This window comes from Coregonus clupeaformis, chromosome 26 (assembly GCF_020615455.1).
Source record: "Coregonus clupeaformis isolate EN_2021a chromosome 26, ASM2061545v1, whole genome shotgun sequence".
Taxonomy (NCBI): Eukaryota; Metazoa; Chordata; class Actinopteri; order Salmoniformes; family Salmonidae; genus Coregonus; species Coregonus clupeaformis.
In genome coordinates this window covers 13,344,217-13,365,654 of record NC_059217.1, presented here as the reverse complement: position 1 = coordinate 13,365,654, position 21,438 = coordinate 13,344,217, and the positions used below count along the sequence as shown (strand labels likewise).

Sequence of the window (21,438 nt, the reverse complement as noted above, 5' to 3'; positions counted from 1 at the left end):
TCAGGCATTACTAACTCCCAGTGCACAGTCACCTGAGAAACACCAGCTTGCCGTTCCAATTCACTTTGAATGGCTTCCCATTCATCTGATTGGCTGTGTGTGTAACAAAATAGCTGTATATCTAAAGGGAAGGGGCTTTCCAGGCTGCTGAATAGCGGCTTTATAACAGTTTATAAGTGTGAGTATGACATTGGAGCTGGATGGACTGAACATCACACTGTATGGTAGTGAACAGAACAGACAGGTTAGAGGAGGAATACACAAGTCTATAGGGATCTATCTGCAGACAGTCAGACCAAAGCAGAGTCTAGAAGAGGACAGTGGAAAATAGAGATTCTACTGCTAAGAAGACATTCCTGACTCATAACATCTAGGCAATCCGAGAAGAGAAACACAGATGTTTTTACCTCAGATGTGTATATATACACACACACACCTTAACCCACACACACTCCTATAACACATACCCAAACACACTCCTCTCTTTCATCCTCTCAGGCCAAGTGTCCACCGCTGGCCAAACCAACTGACCATAGCCAGGGCTTCACAGGATGGGCCTTATTGACCCACCACACACACCTCCCCTCTCCCTACCCTTGGCCAACCCCACAGACTCCAGGCCAGCCAGTGCTGCTCAGCGCTCAGGGTGGGCCGAATGAGAACCAAAGAGATCTGGGTAAGATAAACACTTCCTGGATGCTGTCACTGGCTGGATGTTGAAGACAGCCATTTTGTAAATAGACTGGTGTGCTCATCTGACACACTAAAGGCGTCAGCATGCTTCAGTTCGGCTGGCGCCTACCGAACAAATGTGCTCGCATACTCCCTTAAAATACCTTTACTTGAAAAACAATAGTGCTGTTTGTCCATTTTGAGATGCCATAGCCAGTATACACTTCCTCAAAAAGTCAGAATGAATCTAAGATAACTCAAGAAAGGAGATCTTAGTCGCGCAATTTTAGGTGCAGTCTTTCTCAATGAAATAACGTGCATGAAAATGAGTTGTCTCTCGTTGAATGACAACAAAGACTTTATTGATGAAACCCTACTGTTGACCCCCCCCCCCTTACTAGGAATAGGGGGCTGTTGCTTATACTGTACTAGGCCACATCTACTTAACCATGGCCTTTCTCTCATGATTAGAGCTTAGAGGACTCATACGGGCTCATACTTTAGCAGCTGCGGGTTGGTGTTGAGGTCTAGATTGCCTCACCTGTCTCATGAGCTCCTCCTGTCGTCTCTGGATCCTCTCCCTCTCCAGCTGGATGCGCTGCAGCCTCATCTTCTGCTGGTGCTGGGCACTGACCCCCACACCCAGGGGACTGGACAGGCTCATCATCCCAGTCTGGGAGCTCTGCTGCTGGGGCAGTGAGCCAGGTGAGCCCAAGGCTTGGGCCTGGGCCTGTTGGGGCTGCTGAGGCTGCTGGGCCTGCTGCTGCTGGGTGTGTTGCAGTTGCTGCTGGTGATGGTGTTGGGACATCACTGTGCAGGGAGAGACAGGGAGGAGGGAGAGGGTTGGTATTAAGGCTAGAAACAACAAACACAGTGGAGGACAGAGAAAAAGGGTGAGAGAGAGTTATCTCGAGGCTTATAGTACTGTGATAAGAATGACTGTGCTAGTATGTACACAGTACTACTGCAGACATTTCTCTCAGGTCTAGTCAATCAGGTGAACAGCAGCTGATTCTGAACACTTTGAGCTCAGCTCACTTCACTAGTTCCACATCACCTCTTTTTACACCACTGCTCTGGGAAGGGGACACGGTCCAGATAGTAAGTCAGGCTGGAAATTGATCACCCACGCATAGGCTACATGCACAACACACACAGATGTAAACAGTCGGCATAAACACTACATGTGTGAGAAACAACCTGACCAAGCTCTCACTGTCAACAGAGCCTCAGCCACTTTGAAGCACACCAGTAATATGGATAGAATACTGCTCCTGTGCTTACGAAGGGAAACCAGATGGCCAGGACAGACTAGACCTCCAGCAATAGCATCTAGACTTGGCTATTCCAGACAACAGCCAAAAGGGGCCTGTAAGGTTGGTTTTAGAAAAACAAAAATCAAGGAGCATTGATTTGGGGACTTGACTACTTTAGCCAGTTAATCATCAGCTCATTCTATTGAAGACAGAAGAATCATTATCAAGCAGTGATGAGCGGTTTTCTTTGTTACCAGTGGTCGTTAATAATTAGCTGATCGCTAGCCCCTATGTCCGACTCTGTGATCCCAGCCAGGTCAGTGACACAGAGTGAGAGAAGTGTAGCTTAATGAAGGCCAGGACAGTGACAGGACAGACACACGGTCACCCTACTCTCACATGAACAATCAGACTGACAGAGAGAGAGAGAGGGGGGAAGAATGTGTGATCCAAGCACAACAAGCATACAGTATTTAGTTACTGTACAGGACAGAGCCTGCCTTGGGTCTGAACAGGGCAGGAGAGGCAGAAACGTGATCATGTCTGACCAAGGTCATCTTTGGTCAGTTCATTCACAGTTCTTTTCAACAGTATTGAATAAAAACTTGCTCAAACTCTTAATGGATTCTCCAGAGCACAAAGTCATTGTGTGTGTGTGTGTGTGTGTGTGTCACGTAAACTAATCACACATGGCATAAATGTAGCAGTACAGGCCCGATTTGGAGCTGAAAAGGCACATGGCACAAAAAGCAGACAGTCTGGTGGTTTCACTGTGGACAGACACCGTCTGCTCTCTCTCCTTCACCCCATCTCTTTCCTTCTATCTCTCTCAGCACATCTGTTTCTCTCTCTTCCCTCCATCTCACTCTCCTTTGCCTCCTCTCTCTTTATCTCCTCCTCCTCCCTCCTTCCCTTTCACCCTTGGCAGTTCAGTGTGCCTCTCCCCCCCCCCATCTGTCAGCTGGACCTGTAGTTTACTTGAAGTCTGGATGAAGAGCAAAGAAGGAACATACGTAGTTTACCTAACCTCCTTTCCCTAATCACAACCAAGTGTGAGGGGAAAGTTCTCGACTGATGTAAGAAAAAATGGTTTTGGCCTAGCTGTCATGCAATGTATGATTTCATCTTTCTTTCTATAAAGCAACACATTTGTGGACCATAAGGTTTTCCTCAGAGCCCCTTAACGTACTTCACAATTCTGAAAAATAACCATCCGTAATCGTCCTATTACACTCAATGATGTCATACCCAAAGGCTCAATGCACGGCCATTTTGGTTCCAAAGCTATTCATTGCAACAGTCTTCATGTTTGGTCAAGGGGCAGACAGGAAACCGTCCATTAGACATTCAAACATTTTAAATAGATTATGCTTACAACTATTAAGAGGCCTGGGCTAGAGTACATGACAATGATGGGAACATTTATTTATTCTCATTATGCCCTTGTTTTGTTAGAACCAAATAGCTTGAGTGGAGTCCCTAGGACAGACACACACACATGCCATGCATGCAATTGCACACAGAAACACTCAGAGCAGCATGTTTAGGTTTGGGTCTGGGACAAGCTTACAGGGCAGGACACACCCTGTCAGAGAGTGCATATTGGGGCTGCAGAAAACAGACTGCAGGCTGTGCACAGCTCCACACAGCCTCAGCCATAAGTAAAATAACACTCCACTACTCTCTCCTGTTTTACCCTCCTCTTCTCCCATGCTCTCCCTTGCGCTTCTCCTCCACCTCTCTCCCCTCACCTCCCCCTCTCTAACTTCTCCTCGACTGAATCACTCTGTCTCCCCACCCTTCTCTCCTCCCTCCTGTTCCAGGCTAGCACCGGGTGTCACACTGACCGATTGCCATGATGGAAAACACATGATCAGATAGACTAGAGCAACAAGATGACGAACCAGCACACTACACCCCCTCACAGCTCCCAGTCATGACATCAGCAGAGAGAGAGAGAGAGAGAGAGAGAGAGAGAGAGAGAGAGAGAGAGAGAGAGAGAGAGAGAGAGAGAGAGAGAGAGAGAGAGAGAGAGAGAGAGAGAGAGAGAGAGAGAGAGAGAGAGAGAGAGAGAGAGAAAAGAGTAGCAGAGAAGTTGGGGTCAAAGATGGAGCAGCAGTAAAAGGGAGGAGGTAAGGGTGTTGAGAGAAAAACTGAAAGGAAGAGAGAGGGAGGCTGAGAAAAGGGGGGAGACAGTAAGTACTGAGTGGGGCTGCTCTGCCAACAAAGGCCTTCTTGTTTCGTTTACTTCCAGGAAACAGCGTCAGCTAAAGAACTAGTGGAAAAAGGGAGAAACTCATTAAAACCTCCACCATCTCCTGTGTGTGTGCGCGCGTGCGTTCGTGGGTGTGTTACATTTGATAAGAGACAGCAGAGTGATTTAATATCATATAAATGGATATGCAAAGTGACACTTGTAAGGAGGACAGAGTTATGTGCATGTTCGCGAGTGTGTGTGGACAGTGGTCGGGGGCCAGGTAGGCCGGCAGCGCTCACACACTTTTCTCACGCACAGCCAGTCTTTGAGGACAGCCTCTTGTGCAACAGGACCCCTGTTTGGGCGGCTGGCTGGATGGGGGAATGAAAGACTAAAACTAAAAAGTAAATGCATTATTTTAAGGTCAGTGCCAACTGAAGACATAGCGGACTATAAGTTAATGTTTTCCGTATTCATCAAAGGAATTTTTAACAGAGCAATTTAGTGTTGATATGTTAGTCTCCTGTAAGTGTAAACCAGTCTATACTACAGGCAGAAAACAATTCCCATTTAAAAATCTGACACCACTTATCTCTCCTCTGCCAAAGAAAGCTGCCGTTTTGCCTCTTTGGTCTTACCACATCTATCTAGGGACCTGATGGTGCGGAGGTTGTCCAGCGCACAGAGCTACTGGGTACCCTTCTGTTGCTCCCCAGACACACACCAACACACACCTCATCGACACACCAAATTATACACACACCTCATCCACGCATAAACACACCTCAGATACGTCACCTCCCACTATTTCACTCACATCACTAACTAAAACACTGACAAACTAAACAGACTTTAGTTGAAATACCAGCACACAAATGCATACGTCAAATACACACAAAATAAATAAATCATCATGCAGGGATAGGAGAGCACTGTCAGGACAGGAAGTGACACAATCACATGTAGAAAGCAGGAGAATCATTGGTCACTGGTGGGAGGGAGAGGCAATCATTTTCATTGGCTTTCATCAAATCAGACTTGGCACTGTCATTGGCTATTGGAATCAGACTTGGCATCCAGACAAGCATGTGATTGGGTTCTCAGGAAAGATTTAGCCAACTGTTGTCCAAGCAAAGCATTCCTCTAGCTGCTAGCTACTAGCTTCTCACAGGCAAAGCTCTGTCACAGGAGGGCACAGGGGGCAAGGGGGCAAGTATGAGAGATCAAGGGGCATGGTTTGATTAGTTTAGTGCTAGTAATTTTGGGGATGAAGGGGGTTGATTGGTTGGAGGTTTGTGCAAGTTGACAAGGTAGCGATTTGGGGGATTTGCGGTCCACTTGTGGTCCAGAGGGTACTTACTGAGGTGAGCATCCACGCGTGGGTCGAGCCAGGATGTTCTGTGTGTTTTATGGTCAATGAAGTAGGTTTCTCCATTAGGGTTTTCAGCCTGCTCCCAGCCATCAGGCAGCTCTCCTGTTCACAAGCAGCAGCAACACCACATCAGCCAGAGTACTTTACCTTTACCAAGCCAATACCTTTACCATGCCTGACTGATGCAGGTTTCTTGTGACCAAATTTCACATCTTGGACAATAGAGCTTTTGGGAATTTGAATTCTTTGGAGCAGAAACGGGTCTAACTGATTACTGTTTGACACATGTTCAATGTTTCTTCCTTAGTCACTGACATTTTTATTGACCTTTTGTATCATCAGGTGATTTGACTAAGAATACAGTCAAGGAGTTGAAGTGGAATGGAGAGGAGCAGAGAGCTTTCTCACAACTGTCATGATGAGTCAACATAGCTAACAGTGGAGATGAGCCTAGTCATGACTAGAGCTAAATCTGAAAACCGCTGAGTTCACACACTGGGTTGCCATGGGAGATAGAGCACAGGGTCAAGGGATGGGAGCGATGGGAAATTCCACTGAATCTATTCTAGAACTACAGGGACAGTCGTCATGATCACCAAACGTGGTACTGGAGAGATACAGGTAGCTACAGTCTTCATTTCTAGTTAAAACCCTAAAGCAGAGTGTGCTAACGCGTCGATCTGAGAGGGGAGAAGAGAAGAATGAAACAAAGAGGTGGAAAACATCCATCAGGACAACAAAGGAAAAGAGAATTCCCCTTCAACAAAGACTGGGCCGTCTGCCAGTGGGGGGTGGGGGGGGCAGCTGTGGATCAGTGACCAATGATCAAATCCAGTTTTGAGATAAAATGTGTCCAAATTTAACTATTCAATTTAACCATGAAAGATTTGCACAGAAGTTTGAATTAGGCCCACAGGCTCCAGTCAGGATTAGTTCTGATGTGCTTTAGGACCAGCCATCAGAGTTAGCTGTAAGTCATAGGTTTTAGAGAGTTTGTGTGTGTGTGACATCACTCCAATAGAGCAGTGGTAGAGAGTATGGACAGGAGAAAAACATCCCAGTGATGTTTGAACAAGTCGAGCAGGGCGGTGTACATACAACTATTCAGGATGAGCAACTCCATTCATACACTCACACACTGGGCCAGACACACACGCGATGCCTCTCCGTTTCTGTCTGTCCTAAATTTCCTAGGTCGCTCTTTCACTTTTCCACTTGTTTGGTTCTCACTCTTTCTTCAGTTTATCACTGAAATGGCAAAACAAAGCGCGCACATACACACACACTGTACTGAAAGAGGCAGTGGTGAGGTTCTGCAGGCTGAGTCCGGTGGCTGTGAGATGGGTTAGCTAGGTCTATTATAGGCGCTAGCTAGGCTAATGCTAACGTGAATGAGATTAACCAGTCAATGCTAATCTGTGTTATGAAGGAGCTGTCAGGCTCTGTCAGACTAAGTGGAGCACAAGAGGGTGGGGAAAGCTTCTTTATCTCTCCACCTTCAACACAACATGCCTCTCTCTGGCAACACAGATCCTGGCATTTGGTTGGTTCACACACATTCTCACAGGCTTTGGTGTTATTGTGGAAGGGACTGTGTGTGTGTTATTGTGGTAGTCCCCAGGGTGAAAGATGTCATTGGTGTGAGTGATAATGGTCAGGGTCTGTGGCGGATACGTCAACACATAGGCGTGTCAGGAGAAGTGGGGTATTAGTGTGTTTTGGTAGGCTACTACCTCACAGTGGTTGGCTCGGGTGCGTGTGTTAGGGTTTAATAGCGTGAATGGGGTTACCGAGATATCCTGCCCAAACCCACTGCCGTTTCCCGCGACAAATAACTGCGCGAAATGGAACTGTTACATTTGTCTTCTTCTCTGTTCTGCTATCTGCATGATCAATCCAACGCTCAGGGTGGTAACAGACAGCGCATCTCATATGGAGCGCAGTTCACAATGCATGTATCATCTCATCAGCTGGTAACTTTTTTTTTCTTGTGACCGGTACATTTGCTGCAGCATAGCCTACTGTATGCTACAGTAATATTAAAACTAATATATCTGAATGCGCGTCTCATTTACATCTCCATTCGGGAGTCACCTTATTTTTTTTTATTGTAAGGATTTTTTATATTGCAGCTGGACTCGAATATCATTGCTTTAAATCAGCGCGCACGCAAGCACTCAGTCTTTCTCTCTCCTTCAATTCCATTAAAATTGCATCCAAAATAGATAATCCTGTTCAAGATACAATTATTGATATATATTGATGTAGATATACTATAGATATATATCCTAGCCTAGCTCTTTAAGGTAATAAATTAAATGCAGCATTAGCCCTTATGTTTAGCTAATTAATTATGGGGGTGGGTTCTACTAAGCTAACATATTTTAGGACTCCTGTAGGTATAACATTTTTTTATTTTTATGATTTGATAAAATATTGAATTTGGCCTTTACTACTATAGCCCATAGAAACACATTGAATAACACATTCATAAATGGCAAAACAGACTTATAAAAAATAACTAATAAGAAATAAAGGTTTTGAAGTGTCTGTCCTATATCTATGAGATATAAGAAAGCTCAGGAAATATATTTTTGGGGACACAAAACTATTTCCAATCATTTTTTTACACAGGTACCGGGTTACCTTCAGACGAGGCCCCTGACACTTGTCGGGGGGGTCGTAGAGCAAAATGATCGTGTTCGTGAGAGTTCATAGCCCAAACAGTTTGGACATTACAGAAAGAAGTTGGCACATTGACGGTATCGACTTCAGACGAGTCCCCTGGAGCTTGTGGGGGTCGTAGAGCAAAACCATTGTGTTCGTGAGAGTCTCATCGTTCCATAGAGTGATCATATTCGTTTTCGGGATGATCTAACAAACAGTGCCGTAGCTCTGCCACGTTCCACCGCAGATGCGGAAGGCTGACATAGGCGGATGCGGTGGATTGAGACGCAGTCCAGACCCAAAAAACATATCTAGCTTAAAACAGGCAGATTCTGTAGGGAATTTTCTATTATTATTTTAATTAGATTGATGCACAGGTGTGTCAATCGATTAAGGATGCATAAGCTTCGAATTTATAGTCTCTGTCTTCACTCTTAAACAATACACACATGCTCTCCGCTGGCCTCTCTCCCTTTGCTCTACTGGAGTCCCAGGAAAAGCTAGACTAGAATAGCTTAATGGACTTTTTATGCATTTCTTATACTGATAAAGAGGGATGCAAGCTTGCTCTTGTTTGCTGAATGTTAAATACAGCAGCCTAAAGAACCCACAGGGAAAGGAGAGGACGTATGATGGCGATAGGCTATAGCACAGTGGTACTCAACTACTATTTGAGAAGGTCCAGTGACACAAATTTCCTAGGTGGCAAAGGTCTGGATGGATATCGTCCTTTATCGGCGCTGTGGTACAGCGTAGTAACAAACATAGTCATCTACGACTTAGGAGACATGTTGTTATATAAAATGTACATTAAATACATTTAATGAGACTTACTATTTGAATGAATTACAACTTATTTTGAATGTAAACGTGCAACATTGCATCAACCTTGCTGAAGAACAAAAGTGGCTGCATAATTGTCTATGAAAAAAGTGCACTCTCAACCATTGTACATGGGCCTTGAATTAACTTTTTTTTATTATTATTATGAAATAAAGTGCATGTTTTCTGGAGAACAAAGGAGAGTTGAACAAAAATAATAATCTGAATGCACAGAACGTCACTGTGGGCCATGCAATATTTATGCACAAGTCACTCTGGGCCTTGCCCTTGCATCAATGAGAGAAATTACACTTTGTCTCCTGCCAATGCTTTGAACTTTGGCACAAATAGCAACTCTGAGACACTGGTGCAGGTGTTCATTGGTGAGCCTGGTGCGGTATTTGTTTTTATTAAAGTTCACTGTGGAGTAGGCAGATTCACAGCTGTATGTGGAGGCAAACATGGTCAGGATGTCTAGTGCTAGTCTCTTGAAAACATGGACATCAGCTGCAGGCACCATCTTTCCCCAGAAAGTGACAGGGTCACAATCACCAGCCTGCTCCTTCAAAGCCACATTTTCTTGCAGCTCAATCAACTCCATTTCAGTGATGCAACATCAACCCATCTGAAGATCTGTTTTTCTTCTTCTGACAACTTGGTCACATTTGTGACAAAGAAGGGGTTCTGGTTGAGCAGCAGCAGTTCTCTTCCAACAGTGAAGTCATCAAAACAAGCCTTGAAGTTCTCCATCAGCTTCTGGATGAAATCAACATGGTTGGGAACATCTTTGTCTCCCTGCGTTTGCACCAGAAAATTGGGGGAAGTGGACAAGTTCTCCCTGGAGATCATTCTTGAAAAGCTCAAATTTCGTCTGGAAAGCCCGGACTGCTGTTATCATATCACACACTGTGTTGTCTTGTCCCTGCAGGTTAACATTCAGTTGATTAAGGTGTGATGTAAATGCAACTGTTTTCATCTTCTCCTCATCTCTTTTGCTGTGATAAGAAAGCTTTGATTTCCTCCTGAATGGCCCGAAAGCATTCCAAAACCCTGCCTTTGCTGAACCATCTGACATTGTTGTGCAGTAGTAAGTCATCAAAACTGGCATTGGCCCCTGTCAGAATGCCTCGTAGCAGGCGGTGTTCTAGGGATGATGTTGCTCTCAAAAAGTTGATCAGTTTCATCATCGTTGTCATGACCTCAGAATACTATTTTCCCAGACTAGCACACAGGACAGATTGATGGATGATGCAGTGATATGATGTCAGGTCAGGGTGGTCCTCTTTCAAACGTACAACCAGTCCCCTCCCTCTTCCTATCATGGCTGGAACTCCATCTGTGGTGCTGGAGACCACTGACTTCAGATCTATCCCCCTTTCTTCAGCATTCCTTTGATGGTCTCATGGATATGCTCTCCCAGTGTGTGTGCTTCTAGATTTGTTAAGCCCAACAGCTCCTCACAATTCCTTTTTTGTTTCGTTATAAAATCTGACAAACAACAGAAGCTGGGCATTATCAGTGTTATCTGTTGATTCATCCACAGCTAATGAAATGCATGGTGCATTCTGAATGGCCTCATCAAGTTGTGAAGTTAAATCTTCAGCTAATATTTAAGTTCTCCTCTTTGCTGTGGAATATGACAGTGGGATCTGTTTGATATTTTCCCTGAGCTCATCTTTTTGTTTACCTTCAAGGAAGGTGTCAGCAACTTCACACATGCATCCCTCTCAACGTCAGACTTTCTTTTGTGTGTTTGACCAAAACCCAAGCTATCCTCAGTGAACACTCCATTGCACATTGTTGGGCTATCAGGGAATTGACAAGGACTTTGGTGGACCTCTCATATTGGGATTTGAGTTGGTTAATCTTGTTTGTTCTCACCTCGTGTTCAGGGGATACGTCTGATCGAATTTACTATGTCTGGGGTCATAATGCGCTTAACATTGGCACTTTTCACGAGAGCTACGGACTTGCTGCATATCAGGCACATTGGTTTTGTGCTAGTTGCGGGGAGAATTAATAAATACTGTTCCGTCCACTCGTCTTTGAATATACGGTTTTCAGAGTCAACTCTTATTTTTTTACAAGCTATATTAACAAAGATACTGGTAACTAAGCTCCTTCTGTGTGTGATATTGACAGTTGAACCGCGGTCAAATCTTTCTGTTTCTTTCTGCCTGCTTGTCCCAAGGTTCCGCAGAGGATATTTGGATTGATGTGATTGGGTAAGACGCGGCCTCTTGTATTTGCATATAACCACGTGATTGGATTAGACGGGGCACTAGTAGAGGTGGACGTTGCTTCAAGAGAGAGCGAAAAAGAGAGGTTGTTGAGTTAAAGAGGCCGCTGAGCCGGGTAGATTTTTTAAAGCTGTCTGGAAATAATGTATTGACTTTTATATAACAAAATGCTATGTTGTCCGGTCCGGATTGACCCTTCTCTGGGTACGGACCCGGACCGCGGTCTGCCAGTTAAGTTTGGCTGCTATAGCAGTTATTTATTCAGACCCATAAACATTCAATCTTCGTGAAGAAAAGCGAAAGCCGTCTGCATCTTATTTTAGTCCTATATTATTCAAGCATGTCATTGAACGCACGTCGCACAACATTAGTGGAAATATTATGAAAGGTAGGCTAATGCATCACCCTACTAATTATAATGTTTTTAAATAGGCCTATTATATTTCAGAATTAAACTAATTCGCTAGCCTATAATTGTAACTTTGTAGGCCGCATGTCCTGTACCAGCATTGCCTGTTCTCTCCCAGCTTCATGGTTTGAATGAGGTGCATAATTCCATCCATATACACTGCATTCGTATTCAGACCCCTTGACTTTTTCCACATTTTGTTATGTAACAGCCTTATTCTAAAATTGATTAAATTGCTTTTTTTCCCTCATCAATCTACACACAACACCCCATAATGACACAGCAAAAAACGTTTTTTATAAATTTTTGCTTTTTTTAAACTTTTTTATAAAAAGTTAATAAATATAAAAAGCTGAAATATGAAATTTCCATAAGTATTCAGACCCTTCACTCAGTACTTAGTTGAAGCACCTTTGGCAGCGATTACAACCTTGAGTCTTCTTGGGTATGACACTACAAGCTTGGAACACCTGTATTTGGGGAGTTTCTCCAGTTAATCTCTGCAGATCCTCTCAATCTCTATCAGGTTGGATGGGGAGCGTCGCTGCACAGCTATTTTCAGGTCTCTCCAGAGATGTTTGATCAGGTTCAAGTCTGGGCTCTGGCTGGGCCACTCAAGGACATTCAGAGACTTGACCCGAAGCCACTCCTGCATTGTCTTGGCTGTGTGCTTAGTGTCGTTGTCCTGTTGGAAGGTGAACCTTCGCCCCAGTCTGAGGTCCTGAGCACTCTGGAGCAGGTTTTCATCAAAGATCTCTCTGTACTTTGCTCCGTTCATCTTTCCCTCGATCCTGACTAGTCTACCAGTCCCTGCCGCTGAAAAACATCTCCACAGCATGATGCTGCCACCACCATGCTTCACCGTACGGAAGGTTTCCTCCAGACGTGACGCTTGACATTCAGGCAAAAGAGTTCAATCTTGGTTTCATCAGACCAGATAATCTTGTTTCTCATGATCTGAGAGTCTCTAGGTGCCTTTTGGCAAACTCCAAGCGGGCTGTCATGTGCCTTTTACTGAGGACTGGCTTCCGTCTGGCCACTCTACCATAAAGGCCTGACTGGTGGAGTGCTGCAGAGATGGTTGTCCTTCTGGAAGATTCTCCCATCTCCACAGAGGAACTTGGTCACCTCCCTGACCAAAGCCCTTCTCCCCCGATTGCTCAGTTTGGCCGGGCGGCCAGCTCTAGGAAGAGTCTTGGTGGTTCCACATTTCTTCCATATAAGAATGATGGAGGCCAATGTGTTCTTGGGGACCTTCAATGCTGCAGAAATGTTTTGGTGTCCTTCCCCAGATCTGTGCCTTGATGCAATCCTGTCTCGGAGCTCTACAGACAATTCCTTCGACCTCATGGCTTGGTTTTTGATCTGACATGCACTGTCAACTGTGGGACCTTATATAGACAGGTGTGTGCCTTTTCAAATCATGTCCAATCAATTTAATTTACCACAAGTGGACTCCAATCAAGTTGTAGAAACACCTCAAGGATGACTAATGGAAACAGGATGTACCTGAGCTCAATTTCGAGTCTCATAGCAAAGGGTCTGAATACTTACGCAACTAAGGTATGTTTTTTATTTTTAATAAATGTGCAAACATTTCTAAAAACCTGTTTTTGCGTTGTCATTTTGGGGTATTGTGTGTAGATTGAGGAGGAAAAATATGTATTTAATCCATTTTAGAATAAGGCTGTTACGTAACAAAATGTGGAAAAAGTAAAGGGGTCTGAATACTTTCCGAATGCACTGTACTACAGTTTAATACAATACAGTACAATAATACAGTCCACACTCAAAAAGATTACTGGAGGTTGTTTTATTTATTTACCTAAGAGAGCATACATACTGTACATCAATTAGCTTTTATGTTAGTCCGTTGTGTGTAATGTGCGGTTCTTATAGCCTATCAAAAGTAGGCCTACTGGATAACGGCACAATCATTTGGGCTTTATTGGGCTTGGGGCTCATAAAATGTATTTTCTGTAGGGCTCATCTGGCTCAAGTAGCATCAGGCTTGAATTTTCATGCTGATCAAAGCTCTAATCAAATCCAGTCATATTTATATGCTTTAGAATGAAACTTCCGGTTTTGGCGGCAAATACCAGGTTACCCTGGAGAAAAGTGATTTATTCTCAGAATGGAACATTTGTAAAATACCAGGAAAGTATTCAACCCTAGGGTGTGTGTGCGACACTAACCGAGGTTGGGCTGGGACAGGGCCATGTTGCGTTGCTGTGGGGTGATGGTGGGTGGGGGGGCGTGGAGGCTCATCTGATTCATGGCTGCCGTCATGGTCTTACGAGGATCATGCCACGTAGTGATCTTCTCCACGTGACTACAGAGCGACAGAGAGAGAAAGAGAAGAGAACATCAGGTTAGACAGAGGGAAGAAACAACAGAGTTACTACATGTCAGAGATTGTTTCCAGGGTAACAGTCTTCACTTCATTCCCTTACTCTTCTCTTTCCTCCTCCTCTCTGTCCCATACCCACATAGTGATTGGAGAGAAACAAATAGATACAGTAGAATATAGCAATATCATTTGACGATATCATATCGATTCTAGGAACAGGATCCGGCACCTCTCCGTTTTGGACTGTTTCGTTGAGGATCCGATACCTCTCGTGGCATGAAAAATAATTTCCATTTGTTGCAATGTTAAAACTCTAATAAACGCGATTAAAGTTCATTCAAGTTGCCTCTTTGTTAATTCTCCTGTATCTCTTACAGAACTAGAATGAGATTCACTTTCCCTCTCCAGCGTTGCGCTTCATCATATATTTTTTTATCGAATCATGAAGGGTTCTGGAGGAGCTGCAACACTCCTGATTAATTGAAATGAATTTGCCAAAGTTAGTTACTGCTGTCTGTACAGAAAGAAAATGAAATCATTCAGAATTGCCTACTACACCACGAGAAAGCCAAACATTTAGCCACAGAGGATAAATGGCTTCTTTTAAAAAATAGCTTATCTGTGGAGTGTAGCCCAATAACAAGGCATAGCCTACAGTCGGGAACGTGCAGCAAATCTGTCAGTGAACAAACAGCATGCAGACACAACTGGCCTTTCGCAATATTTCAAATAGCGTACATTCGCGGGAAAACACAGGTTGGAAAGCAAATGGCTCCTGCTGAAAAGAGAAGACTAAATCGGTCTGCAACTTCCAAATATTGTTTTACAAAGTAAAACAAGAGAGAGAGGCTTTTGGCACGAGCGCATCGGCCATCACTAGCGAGTGAGCTGCGCATCAGTGAAACTGGAAAGCATTTTTAGCACTATAATTTCCTCCTCATATTGTAGCCTACAATGTGGGTCTCCACACACCTAAAGTACCAGTCAATAGTTTGGACACACCTACTCATTCAAGGGTTTTGCTACATTGTAGAAAAATTGTGAAGACATCAAAACTATGAAATAACACATATAGAATCATGAAGTAACCAAAAAAGTTTTAAACAAATCAAAATATATTTTGTATTTGAGATTCTTCAAATAGCCACCCTTTGCTTTGATGACAGCTTTGCACACGCCTGGCATTCTCTCAACCAGCTTCATGAGGTAGTCACCTGGAATGCATTTCAATTAACAGGTGTGCCTTCTTAAAAGTTAATTTGTGGAATTTATTTCCTTCTTAATGCGTTTGAGCCAATCAGTTGTGATGTGACAAGGTAGTGGGGTATACAGAAGATAGCCCTATTTTGTAAAATACCAAGTCCATATTATGGCAAGAACAGCTCAAATAAGCAAAGAGAAACGACAGTCCATCATTACTTTAAGACATGAAGGTCAGTCGATACAGAAAATGTCAAGAACTTTTAAAGTTTCTTCAAGTTCAGTCGCAAAAACCATCAAGCGCTATGATGAAACTGGCTCTCATGAGGACCACAGGAATGGAAGACCCAGAGTTACCTCTGCAGCAGAGGATAAGATCATTAGAGTTACCATTGCAGCCCAAATAAATGCTTCACAGAGTTCAAGTAACAGACACATCTCAACATCAACTGTTCAGAGGGGACTATGTAAATCAGGCCTTTATGGTCGAATTGCTGCAAAGAAACCACTACTAAAGGACACCAATAATAAGAAGAAACCTGCTTGGGCCAAGAAACACGAGCAATGGACATTAGACCGGTGGAAATTTGTCCTTTGGTCTGGAGTCCAAATTTGAGATTTCTGGTTTCAACCGTGTTGTCTTTGTGATAAGCGGTGTGGGTGAACGGATGAGAGAATGCCAAGAGTGTGCAAAGCTGGCATCACACTGTGCAAAGCTGGAATTCTCTCAACCAGCTTCACCTGGAAGGAGTTCCCACATATGCTTAGCACTTGTTGGCTGCTTTTCCGTCACTCTGCCGTCCGACTCATCCCAAACCATCTCAATTGGGTTGAGGTCGGGGGATTGTGGAGGCCAGTTCATCTGATGCAGCACTCCATCACTCTCCTTCTTGGTAAAATTGCCCTTACACAGCCTGGGGGTGTTTTGGGTCATTGTCCTGTTGAAAAACAAATGATAGTCCCACTATAATATATATATATATATACACTACCGTTCAAAAGTTTGGAGTCACTTAGAAATGTCCTTGTTTTCGAAAGAAAAGCAATTTTTTGGTCCATTAAAATAACATCAAATTGATCAGAAATACAGTGTAGACATTGTTAATGTTGTAAATGGCTATTGTAGCTGGAAACGGCTGATTTTTTATGGAATATCTACATAGGCGTACAGAGGCCCATTATCAGCAACCATCAGTCCTGTGTTCCAATGGCACGTTGTGTTTGCTAATCCAAGTTTATAATTTTAAAAGGCTAATTGATCATTAGAAAACGCTTTTGCAATTATGATAGCACAGCTGAAAACAGTTGTGCTGATTAAAGAAGCAATACAACTGGCCTTCTTGAGACTAGTTGAGTATCTGGAGCATCAGCAATTGTGGGTTCGATTACAGGCTCAAAATGGCCAGAAACAAATCTATTCTTGTTCTGAGAAATGAAGGCTATTCCATGCGAGAAATTGGCAAGAAACTGAAGATCTTGTACAACGCTGTGTACTACTCCCTTCACAGAACAGTGCAAACTGGCTCTAACCAGAATAGAAAGAGGAGTGGGAGGCCCCGGTGCACAACTGAGCAAGAGGACATACATTAGTGTGTCTAGTTTGAGAAACAGACGCCTCACAGTTCCTCAACTGGCAGCTTCATTAAATAGTACCCGCAAAACACCAGTCTCAACATCAACAGTGAAGAGGCAACTCCGGTATGCTGACCTTCTAGGCAGAGTTGCAAAGAAAAAGCCATATCTCAGACAGGCCAATAAAAAGAAAATATTAAGATGGGCAAAAGAACACAGACACTGGACAGAGGAAGATTGTAAAAAAGTGTTATGGACAGACGAATCGAAGTTTGAGGTGTTCGGATCACAAAGAAGAACATTTGTGAGACGCAGACCAAATGAAAAGATGCTGGAGGAGTGCTTGATGCCATCTGTCAAGCATGGTGGAGTCAATGTGATGGTCTGGGGGTGCTTTGGTGGTGGTAAAGTGGGAGATTTGTACAGGGTAAAAGAGATCTTGAAGAAGGAAGGCTATAACTCCATTTTGCAACGCCATGCCATACCCTGTGGATGCCGCTTGATTGGAGCCAATTTCCTCCTACAACAGGACAATGACCCAAAGCACAGCTCCAAACGATGCAATAACTATTTATGGAAGAAGCAGTCAGCTGGTATTCTGTCTATAATGGAGTGGCCAGCACAGTCACCGGATCTCAATCCTATTGAGCTGTTGTGGGAACATCTTGACCGTATGGTACGTAAGAAGTGCCCATCAAGCCAATCCAACTTGTGGGAGGTGCTTCAGGAAGCATGGGGTGAAATCTCTTCAGATTACCTTAACAAATTGACAACTAGAATGTCAAAGATCTGCAAGGCTGTAATTGCTGCAAATGGAGGATTTTTTGACAAAAGCAAAGTTTGAAGGACACAATTATTATTTCAATTAAAAATCATTATTTATGACCTTGTCAATGACTACATTTCCTATTCATTTTGCTGAATTTCCTATTCAAACTCATTTCATTTATGTTTTCATGGAAAACAATAACATTTCTAAGTGACTCCAAACTTTTGAACGGTATACACACACACACACACACACACACACACACACACACACACACAGTTGAAGTCGGAAGTTTACATACACCTTAGCCAAATACATTTAAACTCAGTTTTTCACAATTCCTGACATTTAATCCTAGTAAAAATTCCCTGTCTTAGGTCAGTTAGGATCACCACTTTATTTTAAGAATGTGAAATGTCAGAATAATAGTAGAGAGAATGATTTATTTCAGCTTTTATTTATTTCATCACATTCCCAGTGGGTCAGAAGTTTACATACACTCAATTAGTATTTGGTAGCATTGCCATTAAATTGTTTAACTTGGGTCAAACGTGCCGGGTAGCCTTCCACAAGCTTCCCACAATAAATTGGGTGAATTTTGGGCCATTCCTCCTGACAGAGCTGGTGTAACTGAGTCAGGTTTGTAGGCCTCCTTGCTCGCACACGCTTTTTCAGTTCTGCCCACTGCTCTACACTATACATTGCTTATTTTGTTACAAACTGAAATTAAGCTAACTATTATAATTTTAGCAACCAGGAAATGGCATTTTGCACCTTTAAGACACTAATTACCTGTAGCTAGTTACGTTGTCTCCTTTAAAATGTTCAAGACCAACCAGTTCCCTTGAAGGGCAATAAAGTTATATCTATGTATCCATCTATTATACTGCCAGCTCAGTGCGTGGGATGTAAAACTAGTTTGTTTACAATACAAGTGCCAGGAAGGAGTCTTGACGTGGTGCGAGGTGTGTGTGGGGGGGAGAAACAGGATATCCATACATGATATCCTGTATCTCTCACCCTCACCCTTTCCCTAGGGAGGAAGCCTGATGGTGCAGATCTCCTATCCCACAGCAGGCACTGTCCCATCATTGCATGGGACAATATATTTGTTCATAGTCTTGTTCATTTCACGTTTATATACACCCATTCATGCCCCACAAATGAACTTTGGCATTTTGCATGATGTGAAACAGAATTGGAGTGTACTTAGATACAATCAAGAGAATAACACTAAAAAGCAAGGGTTAATAAACTGTTTACAATGGACACTAAATAGTCAAGAGTGGTGAGGTGTGAGTCAGGGTGTGAGGGCACAAAGGGCTTCCCACACCATGTTCTGACTCACAGAGGCACACTGGTAAGGTAAAAAGCCACTTCCTGTTACTCTAACCCAGTCAGGAAGAATCCACTGTTGGGTTAGTCACCAGAAGCAACGGGGCCCAGACAAAAACAACACAGAGCTGAGATATAGATTACAGGACATTGCTATTGTGATTTACTGCAACAGTGAGAAAAATTGTTGAGTCAGTATGACTGTTCACTCTGAAAAAACAGTGGTCAAAAGAGTTTGCTAATGTAGAGAGAATACCCACAGAACACCCACAGACCAAAAAGTGAAGTTGTATTGCAATATCAAACCTCAGCTGAAGCCACTCCAGATGCTCCATCATAACACAGAGGAGACAGAGGCTAAACACCAAACATGGTAGTAGGCCCTAATCTGGGTCAGGCTCTAAGTTATTATTGTGGCCTGCAGCTCTAAGCTCCAAGTAACCACAAGTCTCCAGTAAGACGACACGCTGCAGTGCGTGTGTGTGTGTGTGAGACGTCAGAGGAAAGGCTGATTAACGTTGTTAAGACGCGGGGCGGCAGAGCGTCGCTCCTCAGGGCAGATTTATGAAAGGACTGTGAGAGAGTTGGATGAAGTTGCCCCTAGACACTGATCCAAGGTCAGTTTGTGTTTCCCCTTAATAGTTAAGGGTAGAACTTGGAGAGGGTAAGCTTATCCTAGATCTGTGCCTGGGGTGGGGGTTGCCTGGTGGACGTCAGAGCACCGCAGGGCACTGGCTGTTGGAGGCAGCTGTCCTGCAGCTGTGTGGAGGGGATGTGATTGACCTCTAAATTAAGGCCCATGCCCGAGCCTTTTAACTAGGCCTCACTCTGGAGGAGTTATCGTCATCTACTCATTGGTTTCCTTGTGGGTGATTGAAAGATCTACGAGGAGAGATTAATCAAAGAAAACAAACTAGGTTTCTCATTTTATCTGTGGATTAAATGTCGGAGTAGAGAACACACGATTTTGTTCGACTCAAAATGGGTCCAAATTCTACAAAGATCAAGCAAAAAAAAGGAACATATGCATTTCAGGTCAAATAAGAACCCAATGTTTATCTCTCAAGACAAATTAGCTAGCAACAGCAAGCTAGCTAAATGTCCATGAATGTTTCATGTGTTTCGACCTGTCCCCAAATTAATATAGTTGGTTCAGAGTTGGTTTTGGTATTTTAACCTGCGTGTCATGAACGCGTCTGTTGGGGACAGACAAAATCAACATGCGCACGATGGCGCACACGCAGGGCCGGTTTCGTCAAGGTGTTAGTGGGAATATCTCCTCACCAGTGGAGGCTCCTCAGAGGAGGTAGGGGAGGACCATCCTCCTCAGTGAATTTCATAAAAATAGCAAAACAAAGTTAGTTATCCTTTTTAGATAAAACTATACTAAATTCTATATTCAGGTCACCAAATAATTGATTAAAACACACTGTTTTGCAATGAAGGTCTACAGTAGCCTCAACAGCACTCTGTAGGGTAGCACCATGGTGTAGCCAGAGGACAGCTAGTTTCCGTCCTCCTCTGGGTACATTTACTTCAATACAAACCTAGGAGGCTCGTGGTTCTCACCCCCTTCCATAGAGACTTACACAGTATTATTATTACAACTTCCGGAGGACCTCCCCAACCTATCAGAGCTCTTGCAGCATGAACTGACATTGTCCACCCAATCAAAGGATCAAAGAATTAATCTAGACATGAAAGCATAAACTACAGCTAGATAGCACTAGAGTGCATAAAATGTGGTCAATAGTTGACTCAAAGAGAGAGAAAGACAATAGTTGAACAGTTTTGAACAAATTCATTTATTCAAAAATGAAGGAGAAGCGAGAGAGAGCTAGCTATATTTAATATTTTTTTCACTTTCACTTACAAATGCAGCTAGCTAGTTTAGCCTACTCAAACACCTGGCTCAAACAGAGAGGGATGCTATGTTAGCTAGCTGGCTATGGATATCCAACATTGGAATGCTTCCAAGTCAAGGTAAGCTTTTGGTTTTCTTAATTTATTGCCACCGGGGCCCGCCGGTGTAACTGCTAAACTGCTTGCTGACTGTACTGCATGATTGTATCGGGTTTACTACTTCTTTATTTTTTTACTATCGGGTTTACAACTTTTTTTTTGCCTGGTCACAGACAGCTGATGTGTTGTGCACTGAAGTCCACAAGTGAATGGAAAAGGTGAAAGGAGGAGAGCTCAATCAAAGGGATCATGATGTTTGTATGTGGCTGCTATGAAAGTTAACTACGTTTGTGTGTGATCAGGGTCGTATTCATTCTGCCAATTCTGTTGAAAAAACGAAGCGGAGATAAACATACCTGAATTTGTCCAATAGAAACTCTCGTTTGCAACTGTTGGACCAATGATTACACCCTAGATCAGCTAGATGCAGGCAAGACGGTGCAAGGCGGTATTGAATGTGTCAATGTGTGTAAATGTTCATTCAAAGTTTGTAGCAACCTCATGATGGGTATAGGGAAAATTTGAGTATCATGTAGTAGCCTAAACTAAATCGATGTTACATTGAGCTGGGTGAATCGAATATGAATGACAGTCATCAAATATGCTGTAATTGAA

General features: G+C 43.4%; 1 protein-coding gene across 3 annotated transcripts in view; it reads right to left on the bottom strand.

The window, feature by feature from the left end:
* The window catches only part of LOC121540397 (WW domain-containing transcription regulator protein 1), an 87,948-nt gene that overhangs the window by 6,500 nt on the left and 60,010 nt on the right, over nt 1–21,438 (bottom strand). For 2 of the 3 annotated variants that reach the window (XM_041849241.1, XM_041849242.1), the window contains exons 2-4: nt 13,831–13,967; nt 5,486–5,599; nt 1,214–1,482 (exon numbers count right to left, since the gene is read on the bottom strand). In XM_041849241.1, coding sequence (XP_041705175.1) covers nt 1,214–1,482; nt 5,486–5,599; nt 13,831–13,967 — 520 coding nt within the window. The remainder of the gene's footprint in view (nt 1–1,213; nt 1,483–5,485; nt 5,600–13,830; nt 13,968–21,438) is intronic. The other variant, XM_041849243.1, reaches the window with a different exon arrangement.